The sequence below is a fragment of the Alternaria viburni genome, assembly GCF_023758015.1.
Source record: "Alternaria viburni strain BMP 2772 chromosome Unknown scaffold_48, whole genome shotgun sequence".
Taxonomy (NCBI): Eukaryota; Fungi; Ascomycota; class Dothideomycetes; order Pleosporales; family Pleosporaceae; genus Alternaria; species Alternaria viburni.
This window is the reverse complement of record NW_026055817.1, coordinates 38,225-62,063: the sequence shown is the minus strand read 5'-3', so window position 1 is coordinate 62,063 and position 23,839 is coordinate 38,225. Positions and strand designations below refer to the sequence as shown.

The 23,839-nt window shown below is 54.7% G+C and overlaps 13 protein-coding genes across 13 annotated transcripts; 5 read left to right on the top strand and 8 right to left on the bottom strand.

The window, feature by feature from the left end:
• Nucleotides 1–67: 67 nt before the first annotated feature.
• J4E79_011762 (uncharacterized protein) lies at nt 68–1,565 on the bottom strand (the record flags this gene model as incomplete). The annotated part of the gene is made up of 2 exons (XM_049360590.1): nt 68–1,006; nt 1,056–1,565. 2 exons carry the CDS (start codon nt 1,563–1,565, stop codon nt 68–70), a joined length of 1,449 nt encoding a protein of 482 aa, XP_049204968.1.
• Nucleotides 1,566–2,033: 468 nt separating this feature from the next.
• J4E79_011761 (uncharacterized protein) lies at nt 2,034–3,531 on the bottom strand (the record flags this gene model as incomplete). The annotated part of the gene is made up of 2 exons (XM_049360589.1): nt 2,034–2,108; nt 2,356–3,531. The coding sequence occupies 2 exons, from the start codon at nt 3,529–3,531 to the stop codon at nt 2,034–2,036; spliced, it is 1,251 nt and encodes a 416-aa protein (XP_049204967.1).
• A 385-nt stretch (nt 3,532–3,916) lies between these two features.
• J4E79_011760 (uncharacterized protein) lies at nt 3,917–5,155 on the bottom strand (the record flags this gene model as incomplete). Its single annotated transcript, XM_049360588.1, has 1 exon — nt 3,917–5,155. The coding sequence occupies one exon, from the start codon at nt 5,153–5,155 to the stop codon at nt 3,917–3,919; it is 1,239 nt and encodes a 412-aa protein (XP_049204966.1).
• A 549-nt stretch (nt 5,156–5,704) lies between these two features.
• J4E79_011759 (uncharacterized protein) lies at nt 5,705–6,535 on the top strand (the record flags this gene model as incomplete). Its single annotated transcript, XM_049360587.1, has 2 exons — nt 5,705–5,792; nt 5,844–6,535. The coding sequence occupies 2 exons, from the start codon at nt 5,705–5,707 to the stop codon at nt 6,533–6,535; spliced, it is 780 nt and encodes a 259-aa protein (XP_049204965.1).
• Nucleotides 6,536–6,651: 116 nt separating this feature from the next.
• Nucleotides 6,652–7,912, bottom strand: J4E79_011758 (uncharacterized protein; the record flags this gene model as incomplete). Its single annotated transcript, XM_049360586.1, has 3 exons — nt 6,652–6,834; nt 6,890–7,435; nt 7,619–7,912. The coding sequence occupies 3 exons, from the start codon at nt 7,910–7,912 to the stop codon at nt 6,652–6,654; spliced, it is 1,023 nt and encodes a 340-aa protein (XP_049204964.1).
• Nucleotides 7,913–8,965: 1,053 nt separating this feature from the next.
• Nucleotides 8,966–9,859, bottom strand: J4E79_011757 (uncharacterized protein; the record flags this gene model as incomplete). The annotated part of the gene is made up of 1 exon (XM_049360585.1): nt 8,966–9,859. The coding sequence occupies one exon, from the start codon at nt 9,857–9,859 to the stop codon at nt 8,966–8,968; it is 894 nt and encodes a 297-aa protein (XP_049204963.1).
• A 3,353-nt stretch (nt 9,860–13,212) lies between these two features.
• Nucleotides 13,213–14,547, top strand: J4E79_011756 (uncharacterized protein; the record flags this gene model as incomplete). The annotated part of the gene is made up of 2 exons (XM_049360584.1): nt 13,213–13,243; nt 13,292–14,547. 2 exons carry the CDS (start codon nt 13,213–13,215, stop codon nt 14,545–14,547), a joined length of 1,287 nt encoding a protein of 428 aa, XP_049204962.1.
• Nucleotides 14,548–15,801: 1,254 nt separating this feature from the next.
• J4E79_011755 (uncharacterized protein) lies at nt 15,802–17,169 on the bottom strand (the record flags this gene model as incomplete). Its single annotated transcript, XM_049360583.1, is given in 3 exon segments — nt 15,802–15,807; nt 15,821–16,090; nt 16,165–17,169. 3 exon segments carry the CDS (start codon nt 17,167–17,169, stop codon nt 15,802–15,804), a joined length of 1,281 nt encoding a protein of 426 aa, XP_049204961.1.
• Nucleotides 17,170–18,086: 917 nt separating this feature from the next.
• J4E79_011754 (uncharacterized protein) lies at nt 18,087–18,711 on the bottom strand (the record flags this gene model as incomplete). Its single annotated transcript, XM_049360582.1, has 2 exons — nt 18,087–18,353; nt 18,403–18,711. The coding sequence occupies 2 exons, from the start codon at nt 18,709–18,711 to the stop codon at nt 18,087–18,089; spliced, it is 576 nt and encodes a 191-aa protein (XP_049204960.1).
• A 389-nt stretch (nt 18,712–19,100) lies between these two features.
• J4E79_011753 (uncharacterized protein) lies at nt 19,101–20,389 on the top strand (the record flags this gene model as incomplete). The annotated part of the gene is made up of 4 exons (XM_049360581.1): nt 19,101–19,267; nt 19,479–19,710; nt 19,768–20,155; nt 20,208–20,389. 4 exons carry the CDS (start codon nt 19,101–19,103, stop codon nt 20,387–20,389), a joined length of 969 nt encoding a protein of 322 aa, XP_049204959.1.
• Nucleotides 20,390–20,606: 217 nt separating this feature from the next.
• J4E79_011752 (uncharacterized protein) lies at nt 20,607–21,350 on the bottom strand (the record flags this gene model as incomplete). The annotated part of the gene is made up of 1 exon (XM_049360580.1): nt 20,607–21,350. The coding sequence occupies one exon, from the start codon at nt 21,348–21,350 to the stop codon at nt 20,607–20,609; it is 744 nt and encodes a 247-aa protein (XP_049204958.1).
• A 294-nt stretch (nt 21,351–21,644) lies between these two features.
• On the top strand, nt 21,645–22,266 carry J4E79_011751 (uncharacterized protein; the record flags this gene model as incomplete). Its single annotated transcript, XM_049360579.1, has 3 exons — nt 21,645–21,728; nt 21,783–21,989; nt 22,051–22,266. The coding sequence occupies 3 exons, from the start codon at nt 21,645–21,647 to the stop codon at nt 22,264–22,266; spliced, it is 507 nt and encodes a 168-aa protein (XP_049204957.1).
• A 92-nt stretch (nt 22,267–22,358) lies between these two features.
• Nucleotides 22,359–23,783, top strand: J4E79_011750 (uncharacterized protein; the record flags this gene model as incomplete). Its single annotated transcript, XM_049360578.1, has 3 exons — nt 22,359–22,699; nt 22,748–23,158; nt 23,207–23,783. 3 exons carry the CDS (start codon nt 22,359–22,361, stop codon nt 23,781–23,783), a joined length of 1,329 nt encoding a protein of 442 aa, XP_049204956.1.
• Between the last annotated feature and the right edge of the window lie 56 nt (nt 23,784–23,839).

Sequence of the window (23,839 nt, the reverse complement as noted above, 5' to 3'; positions counted from 1 at the left end):
GCGCCTTCACGCGGTGGAGCTTGAACGCCTAGCGCGCCCAGGCCACTCTCCACACCCACCACCCAACTTACGACATCGTCGCATTCGCAGTCTTCTTGAACAGAAAACTGATCATCGCTCTACCAGGCACACTTGCACTCGCAGTCCCGTCACTGCCCACCGTCACAGTCGCAACACTCATATCGTGAGTATTATCCGTATACCACGCCCTCACATCCGGATACCCAGCCAGCGCAACACCCACACTCTGCGCACCCGCCGCAGAATTAATAACCACAACCGCCACACTCCCATCCCCATTAACAAAAGCACCAGCCTTGACATTCGCCCCACCACTCGCCCCCACCCTCACAGCACCCGGCCTAACGACGCGAAACTGCGCGAAAGCCCAAAGCCGCTTGCTAACCTGGTAGTTCTGGCCATCAACCAGAATAAGCTTCTCGTTGTTATTGTTATTCGTAGCGCGGTCCTGGACGCCTTCCCAGAAGATGTACGCGGACAGATTGGAGTTTACGACACCGTTGAAGACCGTGTTCGCCCAGGTGAAGCCGTCGCCGGCACCGCCGTTGGAATACCAGGCTGTGCTCCAACCGCCGCTCAGGTCTGAGTACTCGGTTTGCCAGACGCGAGCGGCAGTGCGCATGGTGCCGCTGATGCGCGAAGTGTACTCGTGTGAGGTGATGGCGTAGACGAGGCTTTCGGCGCCGGCAGAGGCGATTTGCGAAGCGTGTTGGGTTGCGACGTTCCAGCCTGTGGCTTCGCAGCAGTTTATGCCGACGGAAGTCAGGTTCGCACGGTCGAGTGTGGGGCGGAGGACTTTGATGAACTCGGCGGCTTGGGTGCCGGATGATTGCATTGAGGCGTACGAGGTGGATAAGTCGGGCTCGTTGAGGAAGCCAAGGTGTGTTACTTTGACGCCGGCGGATGCGTAGAAGTTGATGTATGCGACGAGGTAGTTCGCGTAGGCTTGCTTCCAATCTCCAGAGCGGCAATTGGTACCAGAGACCTGGGGCAGGTTAGCGGACGCGATGAGGGGACCTCGGGGACGCACGTACACCACAGAGCTGGCCGCCGTTGGTGTCCTGGTTGTTTGTCTTCATGCATCCAGGCGCGCTCCATGCATTCGCATAGAAGGTGTTGACGCTATATTCTTGAGCTCTCTGGCTGAGGAACAATTGTCCGCTATCCTTAGCATCCCAGACGTACCCGCTGTAGTTCGTAGTGACTTCCGCTGGTGTGTTTGGGCATTTGGGAAGGATCGTGTTCATGAAATCGCTGTTGCTATTGGGTGTGGAGCCAATACCGTTGCGCACGATTGAGAAGCCAGCGCCGGTGGTCGTGTTGAAGAGTAGATCGAGAACCTCGCGCTGTTTGGATTGCTGCAGATTGACGATGAGGTTTGCGCGCTGGAATGCGCCTGAGAAACCGAAGCCGTCGATCGTCTGGTATCTCTTCGTCAGGTCGATGGTGACTTTCTGCTGCGCTTGGCGACTTTCCAGAGAGACTGCCAAAGTGACATGCGATATGGCCGCAAGGACTGCAAGATGAGATAATGCGAAATTCATGATGCCTTCAATGATTATGGATTGAGGACGGCAACGGAGAACATATTGCTGAATTATACACTGCGGTTAACGTGTGGGGCACAAACAGGCTGGTCATCGTATCGTTCAATCTGCATTCGGCGCAGATCTCATCAGTATCGTATGGTGATTTGCGGGATCTACATTATCCCGTGTCTTCCGATCAAGGCTACTATATACACTTCGTATCAGACATGCGGAGGACTCGTACCCCACGATTCCCTTGCGCCGAAGAGGCTGAGCATGGATTTAGCCGACAAGTCTATTCCCACAAGCTTGAGCACGAGTGTGGAACTCGAGGACAGCTTCTCCACTGCGATCAAGTGTCATGAACAACACCGATTTAAAGTTATTGATCTAGCTCGTAGTATGCTAGCTATACTTGCTACGCTCGCGGAAGGACAGTGGAAAAGTTACACACAATCGACAGCAATCAACCCAACCATCCGCCTACTCCTGGCGCTTGGGAGTAATACCGCGACCTGCGCACAAACATGGCCGGCCGCTTGGGCCGATCTTGAGGAGCTGGTGGTACATCCAAAGCAACCCGCTTCGAAGCCGGTTCCTGGCGTTTGTCTTCCGCTACCCCGTCCTCTGTCTTTACCGAATGAATAGAGTGCGCCTTCGACTCAGACTGCGGTGTCTTTCCTTTCCCCAAATTACCATTCACCTTCTCCGCCGTAGTCCAAGAAGCATTCATACAAGTAAGCAACGCGTAAATCTTAACAAACGCATGCAAATGACCAAACAAAAGATACGCGGGGAAATACACAACATCGCGTGGATACTTGCGAAAATGTTCCAGAATCTTGACAAACTTGAACGACAAGATCCAGATCGTGAGCGCAGATGCGCTGATAGGGAAGTACTCAGCCTTTCCGTACTGCTTCAGGGAACCACGAAGCGTCATGTACATACACGATTCCTGTGTGAGCGACTGACGGAAGAACCACATGAGCAGACTCCAGCTCATAAAGGGATGACGCACCCACGTCAGCCTACCCATCAACTGCGCGGGGTTATTGCGCCACGTCGTTCGAGTCCAGCGAAGCACTTGACTCATGAACTTGGGCCACTCGCCCAGTTCCGTCGTCATGACGCTATCAGGCCCAGCTTGCAGACCCATTTTCCAGTCATGTTCAATCAGCCAGCGGGTGTGGAACTTGTCGTCATCGGAGTTTAGAGGCTCGGTCTTGAAAGGCATGTACGAGTTTAGGTATCCGTTGAGGAACTCAGGTGATGCATAGATAGTCGTGCGGAAGACGCCGAAACGGCCTGGTAACGTTGAGAGGCCGCGGTCGATGCCGTAGGTGCCGCGGTACTCGTAGGAACGGCGCATCAGGTAGGTCATGCCCATGAAGTTCCAGAATCCGGGCCAGGAGAAGGGGTGTCCGCGGTGCCGAGCTTGCAGGTCAGCGCTCACAGCTCCGACTTTGGTGTCTTCGAAAGGTGCGATCACGGAAGCGATAAACCGCGCGGATTGGGGCCAGTATGTGTGATCGTCCTGGAGAATGACGAGCCGCGTTTCGACTTGCTTGAGTGCTTGTGCTGTTTGTTCCCGGCGGGAGGCCTTGACGCGATGGGCCACCACGACCTTGCTCTCTGGGAATAGAGCTCGGAAAGAGCGAAACTGTTCTGCGGCTTGTGTGCCGGCGGTTGCGATGATGAGCTTTGGTACACGTTGGTTGAGTATGGAGCGGACAACGTGATGCAGTGTTACGGACATGAGGTCTGTGGTGGGTATGATGACTGTGACATCGTTGATGTGGTATGTGGGGTTGAGCGGTATAGGTGTAGGCCGGTATCTATAGGTGCCGTATAGACTAATAAGAACGCGGGTGTAGCGAAGAAGAAAGACGAAGAGAAAGCATATTGGGTAGATGTTGCGATGTAGAGACTGGTAGATGGGCCACTCTGTCTGGCGGGTCGACAGGTACAGTAGAGGCATCTTTAGGCTGTGGCTCGTCTCTGGCAGTAGTGCGATCAACGCATGTGTTTCAGGAAACGGATCGGTGAGAGTCATCGTGAGCAGAGGCTAGATTCGCTAAGAATCCTGACTATGGAGATGCTATAAAGAACAAGCGAAGGATGATGCAGTAACAAAGCGTTGTGGTAGAGTGCGTTGCTCATATCGAGACAGCGCAGGGAGTCCTTTATATCGCAAAGAATCATGGAAGAGACAGCGAAGTAGGCTGTGAGTATATGAGTAGTTACAGTGGTGTATTTGTGTCTGCTAATCAGCGCATATAGAATAGAGAGAAGGACGGCGATAATAGAGCGATCGCATTTGGTATCGTTGTTGTGAAGCAAGAAAACACGTGAGAGCCCCCTACTCACACAGCGACCCATTCGTACGGCGGCAACTTCGAATCATCCGGCTTGTCCTCCGGCAACAACTTATACGCTTTCGTCTTGCAGAATGTCCAGGCGAGTGCGTCGCGTAGCCTTATTGCCCAGGCAGTCTGAGGGAAAGCGAACTGAGGGAAGCCAGGCGGCAAGTCTGCACCTTGACCTTGGACCTTGCGGTACGTCTCTTCGTAGCGCTTAAGCGCAGCTGGGATATCGTCGGTGGACTTTATCTTGCCGAGTTCGCCTGCGAGGAAGTATGCGCCCTCGACAGCGAGGGTAGTGCCAACACCGAATGTGGCGTGGGCTGCATCGCCAAGAAGAACAGCACGATTGTTCGTCCAAGTAGGAAGCTTGACGTACGCTGAGCGGCTCATATAGAAGTCGTCGCATGCGTCCATGCCGGCGAGGATCCGCCCAGCTTGCCACCCCGCATCGTCGAGATACGTATGAAGGATTTCTTTCTGCTTCTCGGGACCGCCCTCCATCGCTGCTTCGACGAGGGGATCGTAGTGTCCATGTGCTGGCGTTGTGATGATGACGTAACACCCAATCGTCTTGCCGTTGCGATGCGGTCGCGTCATCAAGCCTCGGCCTTTTGGTGCGTTGTACCAATACCAGTGCTTCGTGTCTGAGTCCTGGCGGGGAATGCTGAAGTACGCGACGTATTGCCCGATGAAGTTGTAACTTCCCTTGAGCGTCTCTTCATCCAGGATAAGGGAGCGGATTCGTGACGCTGAGCCGTCTGCGCCAACGATGAGGTCGAACTTGTCTTTTGCTCCACTGTCGAAGGTCACGTCCACCGACTGGTCTGTTTGTTGTACCGCTGTGACGTAGTCGCCGTACACGTATTTCACATTCTTCATACTCTTCGACGCATCCAAGAATAGGCCGCAGAGATCTGATCGCAGGATCTCATACTCGGATGTGAAGCCGCCTTTTCCGAACTCGGCGACAATCTTGCTTTGTGCGTTGATCAGGCGTGTGCCCTCTTCCGTGGTGTTGCGTGCAAGTACGCTTGGCAGGAGGCCCATCTTCTCGACAATGGAGATGGCTGGACCGCGAATCTCGATGGACTGGCCGGTGGGCCGAGGGAATGGCGAGCGTTCTAGAACGGTGATGGAGGCATTCAGACCTGTTCTGGCGAGCCAGTAGGCGAAATTTGATCCTGCAATGCCAGCACCGTTGACAAGAACTCTGAGTTGGGGAGCTGTTGCGAGAGACATGGTTCTGATGAGTCGTTTGGCGATGATGTGTTGAGGCATCTCGATGGACGCGACACACGTTACTTATATACCTTGAAGTGGTGATGCTCTTGCATCCAAGGCGTCCAAAGCTCAGCCTTGATGCGCTGAGGCACGCCTGACCCGAGATCAATCTGGCCCGAAATGCGTGAAACCCGAGCCTAGTGGCACACACATCGCTACGATACGCACGTAGGTCGACGAGCTTATCGCAAATAAGCACTGGCTAATGCGCCGCACCGACATGGTGTGAATTAAGGTATGTTGTCGTGCTCCAATAGTATCGGAGCAAGAGTGCTGCCTGGCAAGCGGTGGGCGGTTGGGGGCTGGTGGTTGTCGCTGGGGCCACCCGTCTCTCCGCCATGCCCACTTCGAGACAGGCGGGAATACGTAACTCCCGAGCTGCGATGCGAGCGCATCGTATCTAGGAGTTCTGGGTTAGCATGATGCAATGACGCCACAAAGACTGTAACCCTCTTCCTCACGTCCAAGTATTCCGTCCAAACCTGTACACGCCAATCTACAATCCTTATGATGGCGCGCATTCTCATCACAGGCTCTTCCGACGGTCTCGGATCGGCCGTCGCCCAGCGTCTCGTTGCAAATGGACACTCCGTTGGTATCTACGACCACCATCCCTGAACGACATCCACGCGCTGACGCACCGCAGTCCTCCACGCGCGCAACGCCCAACGCGCAAAAGACGCCACAACAGCATGCCCAGGAGCCGACACAGTTATAACAGGCGACCTATCCAGCCTATCCGAAACCAAAAACATGGCCAACGAAGTCAACAAGCTGGGAGCCTTCGACTGCGTAATCCACAACGCCGGCCTATACCAAGGCCCATTCCGCAAGACGCACGAAGGGATTCCCGCCTTAGCAGCCGTCAACACCGTCGCGCCATATGTACTCACCGCACTAATCACGCGTCCCAAGCGCCTGATATTCCTCTCTTCGGAGATGCATCAATCGGGTTCACCTAGTTTAGACGATGTTCTCTGGCAGAAGCGTGGCGAAAGCGGATACAGCGCGAATGCGGCTTACTGCGCGAGCAAGCTGCACAATGTCTTGCTTGCCAAGGCTTTCGCTCGCAGATGGCCGGATGTGAAGAGCAATGCGTTGGATCCGGGTTGGGTGGCTACCAAGATGGGTGGCAGTTCGGCGCCGGGGAGCGTGGATGCGGCGGTCGAGAGCTATGTTATGCTTGCTGAGGGGGAGGAGGAGAAGGCGAAGAAGAGTGGGTGTTATTTCCATCCGAGTAAACGGGAGGGTACGCCGCATAAGGCGACGGAAGATGAGAAGGCTCAGGACAAGCTGCTGGAGATTTGCGCTGAGTTCTCTGGTGTGAAGCTCTCATAAAGTCCTTTACCGAAGCATCTCGGGCGACATTGTCGGGAGCGAATGGACTACACTGCCCATGAAGCATTACTACCAACTATCATAACATCATCACAGACCGCCAATCCATCCCCCATCTACTTCTCCTCCAGCAAGCCCTCTCCAGTCACCCTCCTCTCCCAAAGAAACTCATAATCCGCCATCGCCCTACTCACAAAATCCTCCAAATCCGCCGCAAACTCCTCATTCCACTCGTCCACCCACTTCTTCCTCTCCACCTCCATCGTCAACCCTTTGGCTTCATAGCCCTTCTTAATCCCCTAACCTAAGTCAGTATACATCTCACAAGCATTCCGTACAACAGCCGCGACGTACCTTACTCGCGTTAATCGTACTCAAAAACCTCGCCATCAATGGATTATCCTCAATTTTCTTCTCCTCCCACTCGTACTGCACGGCCTCGGGGTCGAGGCCACATTGGAGGCACAACTGGCGGACGGCAAGCGGGTTGTTCATGATGTCGTCGGCGTCGATGATGCGGGGGACGATGCCTGAGGTAGCCTCCCTCTCCGCGTACCACTCATACAGCGCTCTTGTATACTTGAGAGTATACGTGGTGCATGTGTACAACGAACGGGGTTTGGTGAACATGTCTGGAAACGAATCTTTCTGCGCGCGCAGCATGGAGGGGAACATCAAAATCGGATGCCGGATTTGGAAGATGGGTTGGAGGGAGAGGAGGAGGCTGTCGGGGACGGAGGTGGGGTTTGTGTGTGGTAAGGAGGAGGAGGAGGAGGAGGGGGAGGCATTGCGTGGGTGGATGGTTAGGGCTGGGGGGTTGTCGTTGGGGTAGACGGTGGAGAAGAGGCGGTCGGGCCCGGAGAGGAAGATTGTGTGTTCTTTTACGAAGGCTTGTTTGTTCTGTTGGATGTTTGTTAGTTGGGTGTTGCAGATGGGGATTGTGATAGTGAGGAGTGGGACGGGCCAGCCCGAGCACGTCATCTCGAGGGCGGATCACGACGGGCGCATGTGCGGTTGTGGCGCAGCCTTGCCTTGTAACTTTAAACCCCACATCTCGACTTCATCTCTTCCTTCCCTACTTACATTCTTCGCGCAATCGTCCAACTCGTCCTCCAAGCTGCCAAACGCCGTTTTAAACGTCTCATACAACCCGTTTCTCTCCTCCTCAGGCCATTCGCTCAGCGGCCCCTTCTCTAGATTCATCAGCGTAGCAAAGCCGCCGTCAAAGAGCTTGTAGCCAGAGTTCTGGTAGCCGGGCTGCTTGGACATCATGGTTTGGAAGAGATTGGACGCTGAGCGGGGGTGCGTGAGGAGGTAGACTCCGCGGCGACCGGGGGGGATGGCATTGGGTTGGGGTGTTTGGAGTGTACCTGGCATGGTCGCTTGCTTGCTTGCCTGCCTGCTTGGATGTGGCAGGTAGGTTGGTATGGAAGAAGAAGAAGAAGAGTCTTGATAAGATGATCGATCTATCAAGCAGAGAGAGGGAAAAGAGCAAGGCGAAAGAATTACCGACGGCAGAAAAGAGCTGGCTATCGCAAACAACTTATGCGCTTGCGGACGAATACACCCCGTCACTTGTACCTTGTATGAGGATCATCACGCTGCAGTACAGCGGGCTACCGACTGCCCGCCCTACCCAACGGTCTCACCTCCATGGTGTATCCACTTGCGGTCTACGGCGACCGAGGAGTCCGAAAGAGCGGAGCAGATAAAGCGCTGCAAGGCGATATGGCTTTAGGCTGTGGCTGCTGTCCAGGCTACGGCATGGCTACGTCCACTAAGCGTCGCATACCAGCCCCGCACAAGGCGTAAAGTGACTGCAGTCGCCTCGCGCCAGCGGCCGACAGACCGACGTTACACTATCGGCCGAAGTATACGCATGCAGATCCGTGCAAGCATACGCACTTCTAGTATGTACGACCGCTACTTTCGTACATCAGGCAAAGTCAGGCGATCTCGGTGGATATTGTGTAGTAACAAGCTGGGATTATGTGGGGGTATCATGGAAAAATTATCTTATCAATCAATCTGATCAAAATCAATCGCCGAGATATATGCGAGACCTTTTCTGAGCAGTGATCTTCGCCTGTTGCAACTCAACTCCACCAGCGCTTTGTTCGATCGCGTAATGCGCGACTGTGAATGCGAATGCCGAGGTCGGCATGCTTCAATCTAGACGCCTGACATGCTCGTGTCTTGTAAGAGACTGCGCGCGTGCATACAACCCCTACCCCGTCGACCAGAAATTGCCCTTGTTCGCATCGATCGGAGGGGCGCGCCAGGATAGTGAAGCACGCGGCAGGTTCGTGCGGTCCTCTGGCGTAGGCAGAGCGTCGTTGGTACCGCGGTAAGCGTGGAAGAGGGTATTTCCTGCATGGTCTATGCATCAGCGTTGTGAAGGACAAGCACTGACTCATCCGCGACTATGCTTCAGCCCTCCTTCCCACCCTGCTCATGCTCCTTGTCCTGTTCGTGCCCATGTTCGTGGTGCCCGTTGAGATGCAGGATCCGCTTCATGCCGTCTACACTCTTCTCCAGATGGGGGTGTCGGGCTATGAAACCTCCATGATGGCCGTTGGATGGAGTACCGGTAATAGTGCGCTTCTTACCGGCAAGAGGGTCAACCGCAGCTACCCTTGGAGGCCACTCATCCGAGTCTTTCCAGCCTTGTACCAGCGCCTTGGTCATGTCTGCGAGGTTGATGGGGACCGAGGGCGTGCGCGACGAGACTACGATCTTCTGGAAGATGTCGCGGTATGCTTTGGGGGTGATGGAGGCACGGATCGGGTTGTCCTCGAGGAGACGCGGCGCGACGGGAACGAGGTCGAAGGTGTCGGGCGTGGCGCTGGTGATGGAGTGCGATTCCGAGCCGGTGGGTGTGACGGCGTGCTCTTCGGACGAGTAGCCTGCGGCTGAAGACGGGCGGTTGGCCTGTCTTTGGCGGTTCGTGCCGTACTTCTTCACGCTCGCTGCGCCCGTCCACACGTCTCGTCGCTCGACCCAGATCCTCAGCCCTTCGTTGTCTTTCATCTCGCGCTCCAGCCTCTCTCGACGGCGCCTTCTGCGCGCTTCTCTCGTGCTCGCTACCGCATCGCCGATGCTCTCTGGGTTGTCAAACCTGTACGGGCCGACACCTTCATCTTCTTGATCCGAGTCTCCAGATTCCGACTCGCCGTAGTAGCGCTCGCGAAAGTCGGCAGCGTCGCGCACCTCTTCGTCCGAGGCTGACCAGATGGCGGGCACGTCGGGGTACTCCCAGTCATTGCGCAGGCGCTCGTCGAGGTAGCGCCGGGAGGCTCGGGCGGCGCTCAGGTTGTTCTCCATGGTTGAGGCGTGAGTGCAGCGCTGATCGCAGATGTGATGGGCAGAAGAGTGGGGAACTGCAAGCGGGGACCAGGCTGACTGTCAGACCCCAAGGTTGGAATTGCCCAACTTCCAAGCCCAGATACCAAGACTAGTGACGCACGCGATTATTGGGTTGATCACCGTCGCGCAGACGTCAAACAATATCGCAAACAACTATCGTGCGTTGTGCTGCGGGGTATTCTGTACAATCTCGAAAAGATCAGACGGTCGTGGAAGCGGGTTGAGAGTGGGTTTGCGAAAAGAAAGTAAAACCGGCAGTGGCCGCGATTAAGAGAGTCAAGGGCAAAGACAATGCGACAAAGCTTGAATGGGCTTTGCGCTGGCACTGGCGCGAAACGGATCGTTGACGTCGACCGCACGCAAATGCATGCAGGGCAGAATGGCGGGGCGCCGTACTTTACCCAGCCGAGCAAGCGTCACATCACACCCACGATTTGTTGGCATCATAGAATCACTGAGTCGACAATTTTGGGGACTATCGTGAACTTGCGAGCAGATTGGTAGATGTGAGTAAATGTAGACTTTGGTGGCCAACATTTCTGTACAATTTCACGTTTACCAGATGTCTTCTTCACGGCTCTAGTCATTTCATTCAGAGTAATTGAGTCGGATTATTACGAGACGAGCGCGCACACAAGAAGAGAGACAAGTCCCACTACCTCCCCTCCGCCGCCTCCTCCTCCTCTCCTCCCCAACCCACCCAGGCATGTGGTTCGTGATGCCGTGTGGGGACACTTTGTTCGCGAATGGCGAGGGGAGTACGTAAGTCAGAGCTGTTCTGTCGCAGGAATGTCGTAGTACCTCATGATAGGGAGTTTGGTCTTTGCGAGGCTGCTGTCCCGTGGGTCGTGTATCTCCATCGGTGGTTGTGTGGAAGTGGTCGTAGTGGTGGTTTCCAGAGGGAGCAGAGTGCCAAAGTGAACAAGACGAGGATGATGATAAAGATGACAGTGAAGGGATCCATGGTACGGTCCGAGTATGGTATCATATGCTTTTGGATGTAGCGAGAAAGACGTCGCGGATCCGACGCTGTTATATGCCAGTCCTCGCGGGATGGACCACATTCAGATGTGTGTGCTCTGAGCTCATCATCCTGAAGCCTCGAGAGTTTATCGTCATGTGTCGACCGTAATAGGTCCTACTCGCGAGATACTCGGTATTGAGGTTGCGCGTCGTGTGTCGAGTATTCGCACCTTTGACCCGAAGGGGCTTAACGTAGGATTCCGGAGTTGTCAGGCTGGTTTGTGGACTGTGGGCGCCGAGCTCGCCCAATCATAGATAACATGACACATCGGTATCGGATAGAGGATGAGTGTGTCTTTCAGACCATACTATCAGGTTCTTTCTTTCGTTCGTGGGAAGCTGAGGACGGAGGCATCGGTGGTGCTGGTGAGGGCTGTAGTGGTGCTGCACTCCAGAGAGCACAGAGTAGCATGGTAAGGAGAATAAAAACAACGATAATGATAGTGAAAGGATCCATGTCTACGGTTTGTGGAATCAAAGATTGAGGAGTGCGTAGAATTAAACGGAGGAGTTCTGATCTCAGATTCGAGTTATGCTGCGGCATGCTACTTGATGAAAGGGGCGCTGAGGACAGATGAACACGACGCATCTCGGTTGACTCGGTCTTGTTCCTAAATTTACTTTTGCGCAAGTATCTTGGAGTATGGCTGAGTATCTTGGTGTTGGCTTGGTAGATTACTGGTAAATTTGCGCCTTTTCCCGATTGGGTTAGATGGGGTTTGTGTAGATGGTTGTCCATGCATGCCAGCTTACATGGCACAGCAGCAATGTTCTTCGAGGGGTAGACAATGCAATGATGCAGACAGTTGTGGAGCTGTTGTAGGTGAGATTTGGGACGGATATTGTGCCTTTTGAGATTTGATGTGTTCGGTGAGAATGTCGGGGCGATGCAAGTGTACCTCGCATGACGTGGAGCATTACCATACTGACCGGTGGCATGCTCTAATAGACGTCAATGCTAGATGATATCTGAGTGGCTGGCTACAACATCGAAAGTGGTAACAATGTTGGATGTTGGACCCGAACTGCGGTCGCAAGTACGCGGGGCCTTGCTACGGAAGGAAATAGCATGTCAACAAAACCGTAGTGCTCCGGAAAGAGGAAGCAGTAGCGAATGCGAAGAACAAAGTATGGGGAACAGCTAGTACTTGGAGATGAACAAATCGTAGTGTCGTACGAGGTTCGGGCTCGACACAAGCATTGTAGATCGCTGGTGGGCAGCCGAGGCAGGCACCGACACAGTGGCTACAGTGTAATGAAATGAGGAGCAGTCACGGAACAAACCGGGGGTGGGATGGTCGACAAGATCGAGTGCTCGATCAGAGGGAATAAAGCGTAGCAACAGTCATCGTTTCCCCAGATTGACCCCTGGGATGCGCAAACTAGAGGTGATCGGACGGGAGCTACGGTAGGGTCGGCCAACGAAAAGACAGTCGTGTGCCGCCACTGCAGTTTTCGGACCGCAGAAGAGTGCTGGGACACGGTTGCGCGCCATTGAAGAAAATGGCGGAGGAGATTCCCTTCTTGACCTCTAGGCGCACTCGGATCCCGGCGAGACGGCTCGTTGCGGTGAGAAGGTTTGTCCGAGCAGGATTGAGGTGGTGGACAGAAGGAGAGGCGTTGATGTGTGTAGGACGCCAACGAAGGGCATGCGGATAGTTGGAGCTAGTTCCTGTGCCTGAGCCATGCTGTGATGACAGTAACCAGGTCACTGTGGTGTGGATGCATGTCATCCTTTGAGGGTTCGGAGAGCTTGGCGGCCGGGAGCAGGGAAGGAGCAAGCGAGGTGGTGGGCGCTAGTGGGCTCAGCAGGTGGGCGCAAGACATCTTTCACATGTGATGGCGGTCCAACTTCTCACGCGCAACCAGACGCATTCTTGACATCCAATCCAACACCCGAGTCTCTCACTGTCTAGTATATCACGCGCATTCACTGTCGCCGCCCGCTGGGGATGCGCCTACTCACCGGCACTATCTTGTCCGACGCCCCATCCCGGCAGCGCAACCAGCGCCGTTGCGAATGCTCGTTCCTCACGTCATATCGCGCGCACTCGCTCAACACCTCCCAACCCGGCCAGTCTCGACGCCTCCACACGCACAAGTACTGTGAAGACCTGTCGACGGTCTAGACCAGCGCCTCATCCAGCCCGGCCAAGCCGGTAGAGGGCATCAGAGAGTAGACAGTAGTCTGTCCCTCGGCCTCACCCACCACCAAGCTGGAGACGTTGTCGCATCAGTCGTTCGCGGGGCTCGCGGGTGCTACGGCCAGGCGCCTCCCACGACCCGCCATGAACGACAAGGACCCGCCGCCGTTTGGCTGTACGCTTGCCGACCACCGCGCAGAGACGAAAGACTGACGCAGAGCAGACACCTTCACCAACGACTTCTTCGACGGCCCGCCCGCCACCTACGACCACAATGGCCAGTCCATCCTCAGCGACATGGAGAACCAGCAGCTCGACAACTTCTTCTCCTCGACCAATCCCTTTGACCTCGTCGACTCGCAAGCCCTGCCACCCGCCCTCGACACCAAGGCGAGCGCCCACGACTACAACAACTGGGAAGACTTTATAGCCCCGCCCACCGTCCACCGCGTGACCAGCACCATACCAGACCAAGCCCGTCTGCAGAACAACTTCCACCAAGACCAGCAATTCCCTTCGTCACTCCACACAGACTTCCTAGGCAATACCCAGGATGAGCTCCAGGCAGCCACGGCTCTCTTCAACCAGGCCCAGCCTTCATACACGAATGGCCGCTCGCACAGCTTCCACGAGCTGTCTACCGCCTCCAACGGCTTCGATGCGAGCAGGGCCCCCGATCTGAATCTCAACACGCTGCCCATGACAATGCCCCAACACGGCCTTATACACGAACGCTTGGGATCATTGGTACCGAACCACAACGCCCAGGTCACCGACACACAGTATGCCTCACAATGGGCAGCGAGCCAGGCGCCACAACAACACCACTCCGAATTCGGCCCACCGCTGCAGAAGCTCGACTTGAAGAGGTCGTATACTTTCGGCACCGACAACTCCTTCAACAGCCCATCCGGCTACTCAATACCCAACGGCCACCCGGACGCAGAGAGCGCAGCTAGGGCATCAATACAAGACATTGAAGAAACTTCGCACCACATCCTCCGAGCCGTAGCCGGCATACAAGGACCAAGTACCCCTACCACCTACACTCGCGGGCCACGAGACTCCGCCTCGCAATCCGACGACGCCGAATCCGACGACGAAGACGAAGACCGGCCGGCGAAGAAGCGGAAAAAGAGCCAGGTACGATATAGCAAAGACACACCCAAGAAAGCCGCGCGCAATGCCAAGGCTCGGAAAGCGTCTACGGTGGAGGATAGTACGAAGAAGAAGCGGGCATCAACTGCGGCTCAGAAGGCACATCGCGAGAATCTTACCGAGGAACAGAAGCGGAATAATCATATTTTGTCGGAGCAGAAGCGGCGGGATTTGATCAAGCAGGGGTACAAGGATTTGAATGAGGTTGTGCCTGCTGTGAGAGGTGGCGGGCTGAGTAAGAGTCAGGTCCTTGTTGAGGCGGCGGCGTTCTTGGAGAAGCTGATTGAGGAGAATGACAAGTATCGGGTTTCGATGGGGTGATCTGGGATAAAGCCGCGTTGCCACTGCAGTGGACGCGACAGTGATCTACCACCGGCATACGCTTTGTCACCTCCCAGCACGAAGACCCGACTGATGACGCAACGGTAGTTCCTCGAACAACGCCCCGCCTAGAGCCACGACCCCGGTCTCAGACGTGAACCACACTCACGCGCATGCGTTCTACGAGGTCATGACGCCGTGATGCCCATGATTGTACATGCTACAGATTACCAACACAAAAAGGAGTTTTGGGAAAGGGAGGAAGGGAGGGAGGGAGGCATTCGATACGATACCCCAACACACTAACTAGTATGAAAATAATCTTCTTGTAAATATTTAAGCGCTGAGGAATTTATTTTCGTTCGAGATTGAGGATATCTATATTCAGATGGTCTGTCTTTTGCCGTGCCTTGCAAAGTACGCTCTTATACCACGCTACATAGTTAATGTGATGATGACTTCACGCCGCAGCGGTAGCAGTAGCAGCCACCCCCTCCTCCGGAACCACAACCCTCATACTCTCACTCCTCACCCTCGCAGGCCCCCTCTCAAACCCCCTCGGCACCCCCGCTACCCTCCCATGTACTTTTCCCCTTGCGCCCCCCGGCCCCGTGACCTTCTTTCTCCTTTGCGCCACGTAATCACATCTCCCGTAATCGTTACAGAAACCCGTTTTGCACGCGTTGTTGCTGCGGCAGGGAGACCCGAGACAGGCGTCTGTTGCGGAGCAGGGTGTGCATAAGCCCCAGGAACAGTATTGTGAGGCGGAACAGTGGGTGGGTGTTGTGCAGGGGTTGGGGTGGTGGGAGGGGGGGAGACATATTGAAGGGGGTTGTGGGGAAGGGGAAGAGGGGGAGAGTCTGATGGTTTCGAAGAGGTGGGGGAGGGAATCTGTGTAGCATGTTCCTTTTGGATCATTCGGTTTGACCGCATACCTCCTCCTATATTCCTCCTCCTCCTCTTGCTGCATCCCGCTGTCCCCTGGGATCGTTCGTTTCCTATTCTTCTTCTTATCTTCCGGTTGGATGGTTGTACGTGCAACACAAGCCGCACACTTCCCCTTCTCACACCGTAAATGCGCTTGACAGACGGCCTTGCTGTTGCATCTGTCTCCCACTTTCCCTGGCTGCGAGGAAGGGTTGGTTTGGCATATGCTGTTTTTACAGAGGAGATCGGGTGAACAATCATCTGCTGCGTCGCATAAATGGCCCACGCAGCCAAAAGTGCAGTCGCTTTGTTCGATGATATACGGGTTCAGCGCTATACTAGTTACATTCGACAGGCCCGCTGGTTTCAGTTTCCATTCTTTGGTCGCGGGGGAGCCGGTGAGCATGGCCCTCAGGTATGCTTCTGTGTTTTCGTCGGCGGAGGGGGCGAGGATGTGGTAGGGGGCGGGGAGGTATTTGGTCCAGGAGAAGGGGCTACGCGTTGTGAAAGAGCGTTTCAAGATGTCGACGAGGGCGGGCCAGGTTGTGTAGGTGGGGTGGAGGGGGTTTATGCGGGAGGATTTGCCTTCGGAGAGGGGGGTTAGGTGGGAGTAGAGCTTGGGGGGTTGTTAGTATGGTGGAGTACGTCGAAGTTACATGGACAGTGAGAAGGAGTGGAGGACAAACATACCCAAGGAATCCCCCTATAATTCAGCACATTCCCCCCATCCCAAACCGCCTCCTTCTTATAAAACAACCCAAACACCTCACTATGCACATACCCCCACTCCTCCACCAACAACAATTTCCCCTCTCCCTTCTTCCTCCCCTCCGCCCTCCCCATCAACGTATTGCCCGGCAGAAACAAATCCGCCCACGCCGTCCCCGCCGTCCTATCACTCCTCTTATCGAAATACCCATGGATGCCAATCACATCAATAGCCTTGCAGTCAAACACGCTATCCGGAAAATTCTCATTCCCGTCAACGGATTGTGCACCTGATACGCCGCCGCTGATGACGGCAATGTTGGATGCGTCGAGACCGATGCTGTATTTCAAATAGGTGGCTATGTCGCAGAGCCAGGATTCGCCCGAGGGAATGGGAGAGATACCAGAGAAAGGCTGGTTTTGCAGATCCACACCTAGGATGACTTCGGATAAGGTGCTCCAGGGGCGGCCGTCAAAGTTCTTGGAGGGGTAGTGGTTGAAGAAGACACTGAGACGTGTTTTGTACATGTCGCGATATTCCTCGTTGCTGTAGAAATCGAGGAACGCGCCGTTGAGTTTCTGGCAGTAGGCGTCGCAGGCTACATCATTTGTACCCCGAAGCGCATGTGCGTCGTGCGGTGCGATGATGACTTTCATCTGGCCTTTCGACAAATGGTGAATGGCTGCTAGCGTGTCATCGAATTGGTCGAGCAGCGACTTGTCGAAGCCGCCTAGTTCGCCTTCTGGATCTGGGTGTTGGGCATCTGGGCGGATGAAGAGCCGGATTACGCGGGCGCCGCTTTTGATGATTTCGCGGATTGTGGCGTCGCGGTGGGAGGGGGTGAAGAATTGGAGTTGGGGGTAGTTTACGCCGCCGAAGGAGTGGTTGGAGGAGGTGATTCTGAGGGAGGAGGAGGCGGAGGCGGAGGCGAGGGGAGAGTAGGCGATGAGGGATAGTGATAGTGTCAGGAAGGATGGGAGGAGCATCTTTGCGAATATGGCATGGACGACAAGACAACGGAAAGGAATTGCATTGCGACGCGGTATAAGACAATCATCCTGATCTGAACACGTGTAGAAGTTTTGCTATAGACAGATCTCTGTAACGGCGGACTAGATGTTGATACTTGCGGGATTGACAATGTTCATATGGATAGATTAATTGCGGTGGTGCGTGCAGCCAATCACGGCGTGCTTGCAGGCAGTATACGCGGGGTCGCTAACCTGGACGGCGGGATGATGGAAGTGGACAGGGTATGTTTTCTGGAGTTCGTACTGGGTTTGTCACGCTGTCTTGTGCTCGTGATGGTCCTGGCTAACGGGGATACAGACGCGTGGTTGATGCACCGGAGAATAAGCACAGCAAGCGTCGCATCGGGTATTGGCAAGATATTATGGTATGATATTTGCCGCGATGAGGATCGGATGAAACCATGTATCAGAGTCGTCGTGCGCAAGTCCGGCGGATGGGAGTGGCAGCTACGTTGTGCGCTCACTTTATCCTAGATACATAGCCTTGGTAATGATTCGGGTGTGGACAGGAAGCACTGCGACGTGCTGCGATACGTCGCAGGATATCCTTTGATCCAAATCTACGGGGATGATCTGGATCCCTTGTCCTAGTGCTGGTGTTGTTCCTGTCAACGATTGAAGAGTGGCGTCTACTGCTCGGCGTAGTGCGGGATCGCACAAACGTCTCTGTAGACATACTACTTCCCTGACCGGCATAAAAACTGCGCAAGCGTAACCTCGTTTTGCGGTCGATAGCCTTGGGCGGTAATGCGCAATTTTACCAGCTCAGGCAGTGTGTGATCCAAGTCGAAGACTGAACCTTTCGACCGCTAGCATGGTCCTCATGTTTGTACAGTGCATTCGTCACGACGATGCTCGGATATTCGCAATTCTCATCCAGCCGGTTTATCGCACACAGCCTCAAGTTGCTTGAGCGTGGCCATGACTTCTTCTCCAATGTTTTCTCCGCTGGGCGACGGTGCGAAGCGGCCATGTCGCAGCTCACTGAGGGCGCCAACAACGTCTTTGACCTCAGCCAAAGCCCGTCTGTTCTCTTGCTCCATCTCTGCGATCTGGGCCTCGAGGGTTTGGCATGCTTCTTCGATGTCGGAGTGGACCGTCTGTAGCGTGTGCGGTTTCTTGCGACTTTGGTCGGAGAGCTGGTGATTGTCAGCGCAATCTAGGGAGTCACTTTCCTTGATGCAGTACCTCCTGCTCCATTTGAAGCGCAATCGGGTCCAGTCCGGCGACGGTTGCATCGTCTACGTGGCGTCTTTCCCGGGCGTACTCCCGCCTCAGCTGCTTGGACCGTTTGACCTCATCGATAATGTCCTGGCGAATCAGCTCGATGTCCCTGTCGCGTATGTGCTGAAGCTCTCGATAGATTTCCTGTACAGCGGGGTTGGAGCGGTGGGCGCGGGGGAAGATGTCGGTGAAGTCGCGTAGGGTGGTGAAGTCGCGTAAGGGAGCAGGTGCGAGGAGGAAGTCACCGAGGATCTTGGCCTCTTGCGACGGCATGATTAGAGTAGTAGATGTCGATTTCAGGCCGGACAGTGCCCACGTATATGATTGATACAGCAGTGTTGGTGGTGGATGCGCCAATGAAGGAGGGCCATCGGAACGCGCGACGACGCGTTGTGGCCCGTGCCCAGAAAACTCCCGTGAGACGTGCCTGGACGACTCCAAGCAAACGTCGACTGAACCGTCTTTCACCAAGCTTGTCGACTTTGTCCAGTATTCAGGCAACCATCACTGCAGTTCTGCGGCGCAAAGTATCGTCCTTATTGTTGAACACCAAGGCTGGCACGAAGACGCGCTACGTGGACGTGCAATCTCTCGCACCCTTACCGCTTCCTTCCTGACTACCAAACCCATCAACATCAATTTCATCACATTCCATCGCAATCATGGCGCCCGCAGCTGCGCCGGAGCCTTCCTTCAAGAAAGATGAAAAAGTCTTTTGTTTCCACCATGAGTTGCTATACGAGGCCAAGGTGCTCGAAGTCAGGCCTGTAGAAGAAGACAAGAAGAATGGCTTCGAATACAGAGTCCACTACAAGGGCTGGAAGAACACGTACGTATCTTTGATCCGTTGGAGTCTGCGCCCGCCTGCTTGTCACTCCGTCTCCCACTGCGGAAGTCACGTTTGCCTCTGCATACACTTCACTCGTGCCCATGTACTACACCTTTACTACACATTCGCAGCGGCACATCATTTCAAATCGGCCCCTCAAAACTCAAAAACCCGCGGCTTGCTTTTGAGATCGCAAGCTAACGCATCGCAGCTGGGACGACTGGGTTCCTGAGGACCGGCTTCGCAAGCTGTCTCCCGAGAACCGAGAGTTGGCCAATAACCTCAGGCACGAGATGCTGGCAGCCCAGCGTGCCGCAAGAGCCCAGCCCGCACCTGCGAAAAAGAAGGCTCAAGGTTCGGCGCGCGGTAGCGAAGAGCGCCAAACCTCCGTCACTGCTGCACCACGCGGTCAGAAGAGGGTGCGGGACAATGACTTAGAGAAGGTGTGTATTCCAGCAATTCGTTCTATGCTTAGCAACTCACTCTCTAACTCCCCTTAGGAAGAAGCATTCCAGAACAAGCTGGCTGTTAGGATCTACATGCCAGATCGGCTAAAGAGCCTCCTAGTCGACGACTGGGAGAACATCACTAAGAACCTGCAGCTGGTTCAGCTGCCTTCAGCTTACCCTGCAGGCGTCATACTGGATGAGTACATGAAGCATGTCAAAGACAACAGCAACCGCACCAGCATCGAGCAGGACATCCTCGAGGAAGTCATAGCTGGACTGAAGGAGTACTTCAATAAGAGCGTCGGGCGCCTTCTTCTGTACCGGTTTGAGCGCGAGCAGTTCTACGACATCTGGACGCGCGTCAATTCGCCGACGGATGATCTTGCAGCAAAGCCGCTGGCTGACATCTATGGCGGCGAGCATCTTCTGCGTCTTCTGGGTATGCATATATGAGTTATTAGATGTGAAAATTGCTAACAAGGCTTTCACAGTCACCATGCCCGAACTCATCGCGCAAACTAACATGGACCACCAGGCTGTCACGCGCTTGCGCGAGGAGCTTAGCCAGATGACGACGTGGCTCTCCAAGGAAGCGCAGATCAACACCTTCTTTGTGCCTACCTATGAGAGCCCGGGTCAGGCCTACATCGACAAGGTCAAGTCCAGCACCTAGGAAGGCGGTGACTTCAAGATTTGACGAGTCGGCCGTTTCGCTTTGACATTTGTGTATCATCACTTCTGCATGGCTGGTGGGTTGGGGCATTGTCTAATGGCGCACTGGCGTTCTTGAGTAGTAACAATCAGGTACGGGGTCGGGGTATGCAGTTTTTGAGTTGTCAAGCTCCAAAGTGACATGGATACAAGTATAATAATACAGACTCAGAAAGCGCTCATGTCCTCTTGATGACGTCCTCTAATAACCCAGCAGCCCAATGCAAACACCTCGTCATATCGCCCTCCGCTTCTCTCGGCATGCCATATATGCCAACGCTCTCGCAAACCTTCTTATCCAACTCTCCATCCACATCCCCATTCTTAAACAGGAACTTATGGTCTTTCACATAGTTCGGCCACACAATATCATCTACATAACCCGGCGGATCTTGCCAGAAGCCCTCAAGCGTCACATAACCACTCCTCGCCTCCCTCCTCCGCTTCGCAGTCTCATAGCTCGTCCGTAAAAAGAGTCTAACATCAAAGATCTCACGGATATCCTTCATATCCTGCGAAAACAGCAAAAACCCATCAACAACACATATCCGTCGCTCTTCCCACTCGGTCTTACTCTTCAACCACCCCGATACCTCATCTCTTAACCTCTGGATCTCAGCCTCGGGTACACCATGTTCGCCTACACTGTTCTGATCTTCTTGACTGACCAGCCATTCTGGGCTGTTACCATGTTCTTTGATGTGCTGCAGTGCTTGTTTGAGCGCAGGTAGGTTGAGCGACTCTATGCAATCCCAGTCTTGGACAGAGTTCTTGACGGGGATCTCGGCGTCGGTGAGGTAGAAGTCGTCGAGGTGCAGGATGAAGAGTTTGGAGGGGGGGAATATGTCGCGGAGGAGACGGGACAGGGTTGTTTTGCCTGAGGAGGAGGGGCCTGATATGCCGACTAGGAGGGGTTGTGGCATCGTGGTTGGAGGGTTGGAGGGTTGGAGGGACGCGGGGTACCGGGAGTCTGGTCGTGCCTTCCTTTGGGATGTATTGACGGTTCACGATAATAAGAATAATTCGAGGGGATATTATCTAGTCAACCTCCTCACACGACTTACTTACCTTCACACGTGTGAATGGTGGGGCTGTCGGCGTCTGATCGCCCACCGGCCCGCTAGTTCCCCATGCTGCGCGACGCGCCTGCGACTGCCACCATCTGAAGCCCTGCATCACCCACGATAAATTCCCCAAAGTCCCTCGCACGCACAACCATGGAGCCGTCACCGCTGACGCAGGACACGCGACCGGAAATCTTCCAACCCAAGATAATCTCCCTCTACGAAACCCTCTTCAAAGTGCGCCCTCTCCACCCACTTTGCGCCAGCCAGCCAAGTGCTAACCATGCCCAGGAAGACGACGAAGAAGTCGAGCTATCCGCCGGCTTCTGGCAAGAATTCTTCCTCCACCGCCCCGACCCCACCGGCCTTCAGCGCATACTCAGTTCGGTAACGCCGGACGAGATGCTGCACCAGCAAGCGCATTCGCAGGCACTCTTCAGCCAGGCCATCCTCCGCGTCAAGCAAGCCAGCGCGCCCGCCGACGAAATCGCCCTCGAGGTACCCATGCCACCCACCCACGCACACACACCTTCTTCTTCTCCATGCGCTTACCGCTTAGACCTTGACAGTCTTCCTCGATGCCGCACTCACGAAGAAGTACACGAATCCTAGCGCCGATATCATAGCTGTTCTTACGGGGCTGAATGATGCGGATGCGGTTATGACGGAGTTTGTTGCGACGCTGGATACGGCGATACGGGGGGGAAGGGATAGTATGTACAGGGTGGATGCTGGAGAGGGACAGGCTGACCAAAAGCAGTTCCTTTGCGTTTGAGGGCTGTGAGAGTGGCGCTCTCGATTACTGCGGCTGGCTTTCAGACTGCGCTTCCGTCGTATTTTACTCATCGCGACCTTTTTCCCTCGCTCATGAAGTACATCCAAGATTGCGACGACAGCACCCAAGTTCTCCCCGCGCTCTATCTCCTCGGCCTTCTCACCAACTACAACAAATTCGAGTTTCAGAACCCGTATAGACTGCGGCTAGACGACTTTGTCAACGATGCTATCATACAGGATATGGTCGCTTGTTTTGGGAATACATGTACAAAGCTGCGGGACGCCTATGTAGCTGTACAGGACGACATGCCAGAGGGCTGGTCGCTGGGCTCGACGTTGAGTTATATTGGCCTGGGTGCTCTTGCTCCCAGTTCCCGGCCAACGACACCTGTGCCGGCTCCAGAGGACGCGAAGTCGCTCTTCGCTGCATTGTGAGCACTCATGGTCGCAGTCACTGCTCATGGCTAACGTTTGTCTAGACCAGGACCTGAGATTGGCGTACTACTCTCCACGTACGACTTCGCCAACGCGAACAAAGTCTTCTGCTTCAACCTAGTCAAGTCAGCCCCAGCGGACAAGAACGAGCCCTCGCCGCTGAGCGCATACCTTTCCTTGACGTCCTACATGTTTCAACACGCGCATCGGTCTACCAGGGCCGCACTGTACACATACCTCAGCCTCTTCGTGCTGCAAATACTTGTCGAAGACCGAGAGCTCGCCAAACGCCTATGCAGTGACGAGTCCAAGCTTTCGGTGCGCTTGTGCCGTCAGAGACAGCCCTACCTGCCGGCAGTGAGGGGCGATCGTGTCCCTGCAGCTGTCATACTAGACATGATGTCTGACGCCATCAGCCATAACCTGCGGAGGCGATTAGACGTTGACTTCTACATGTGAGTCTGAGTCCCAATATGGCACATACTTGGCTAATCCGCTCCCAGCCTCTGCCTCGGCGTTCTATTACGTCTCCTTTCGCACCTCAGTCGAACCAAGACGCGCATCACATACCATTGGTCGGAGCTGTGGCGGACCCTGCTCTCCTTCGTCCGCTTCCTCACCACCTACGAAAGCGACATCAAGTCCAACTACAAATCAAACGGAATGATCAACATACTTGTCAATCTGCTGGCCTTTGCACTGTCTAGCGGAGAGAACTTCCTGCCCGACCCTGCATCGTATGACGACTTATTCTACAAGCTCGTGGAAAGCGGCGACACACTGATCAAGTTCCGGGACACATTTGGGTTATCAGGCCAATCAGACTCCATGCAGACGCTCATCAATGTGTCTTCACATTACCAATCCCTGCTGGAGAGCAATGGAAAAGCGCGGTCCAAGCATCTTAGCCCGCAAGAAGTCAGCGCCGTCATCAAACAGGGGTACGAGACGTTGTCGATCGATGCGAGCGAGGGTTTGGATCGTTGGGAAAAATTCCGGGAGGCGGACTTCAAATCTCTGCTGAAGAAGATTGCTAGAGCGGCGGTAGAAGATGCCAAAGCACTGAATGACGACAATTGAGGCTGGATATGGCACAATTGCAGTTCTCGAAGCGACCGTCGTCGTGGCCGCCCGCG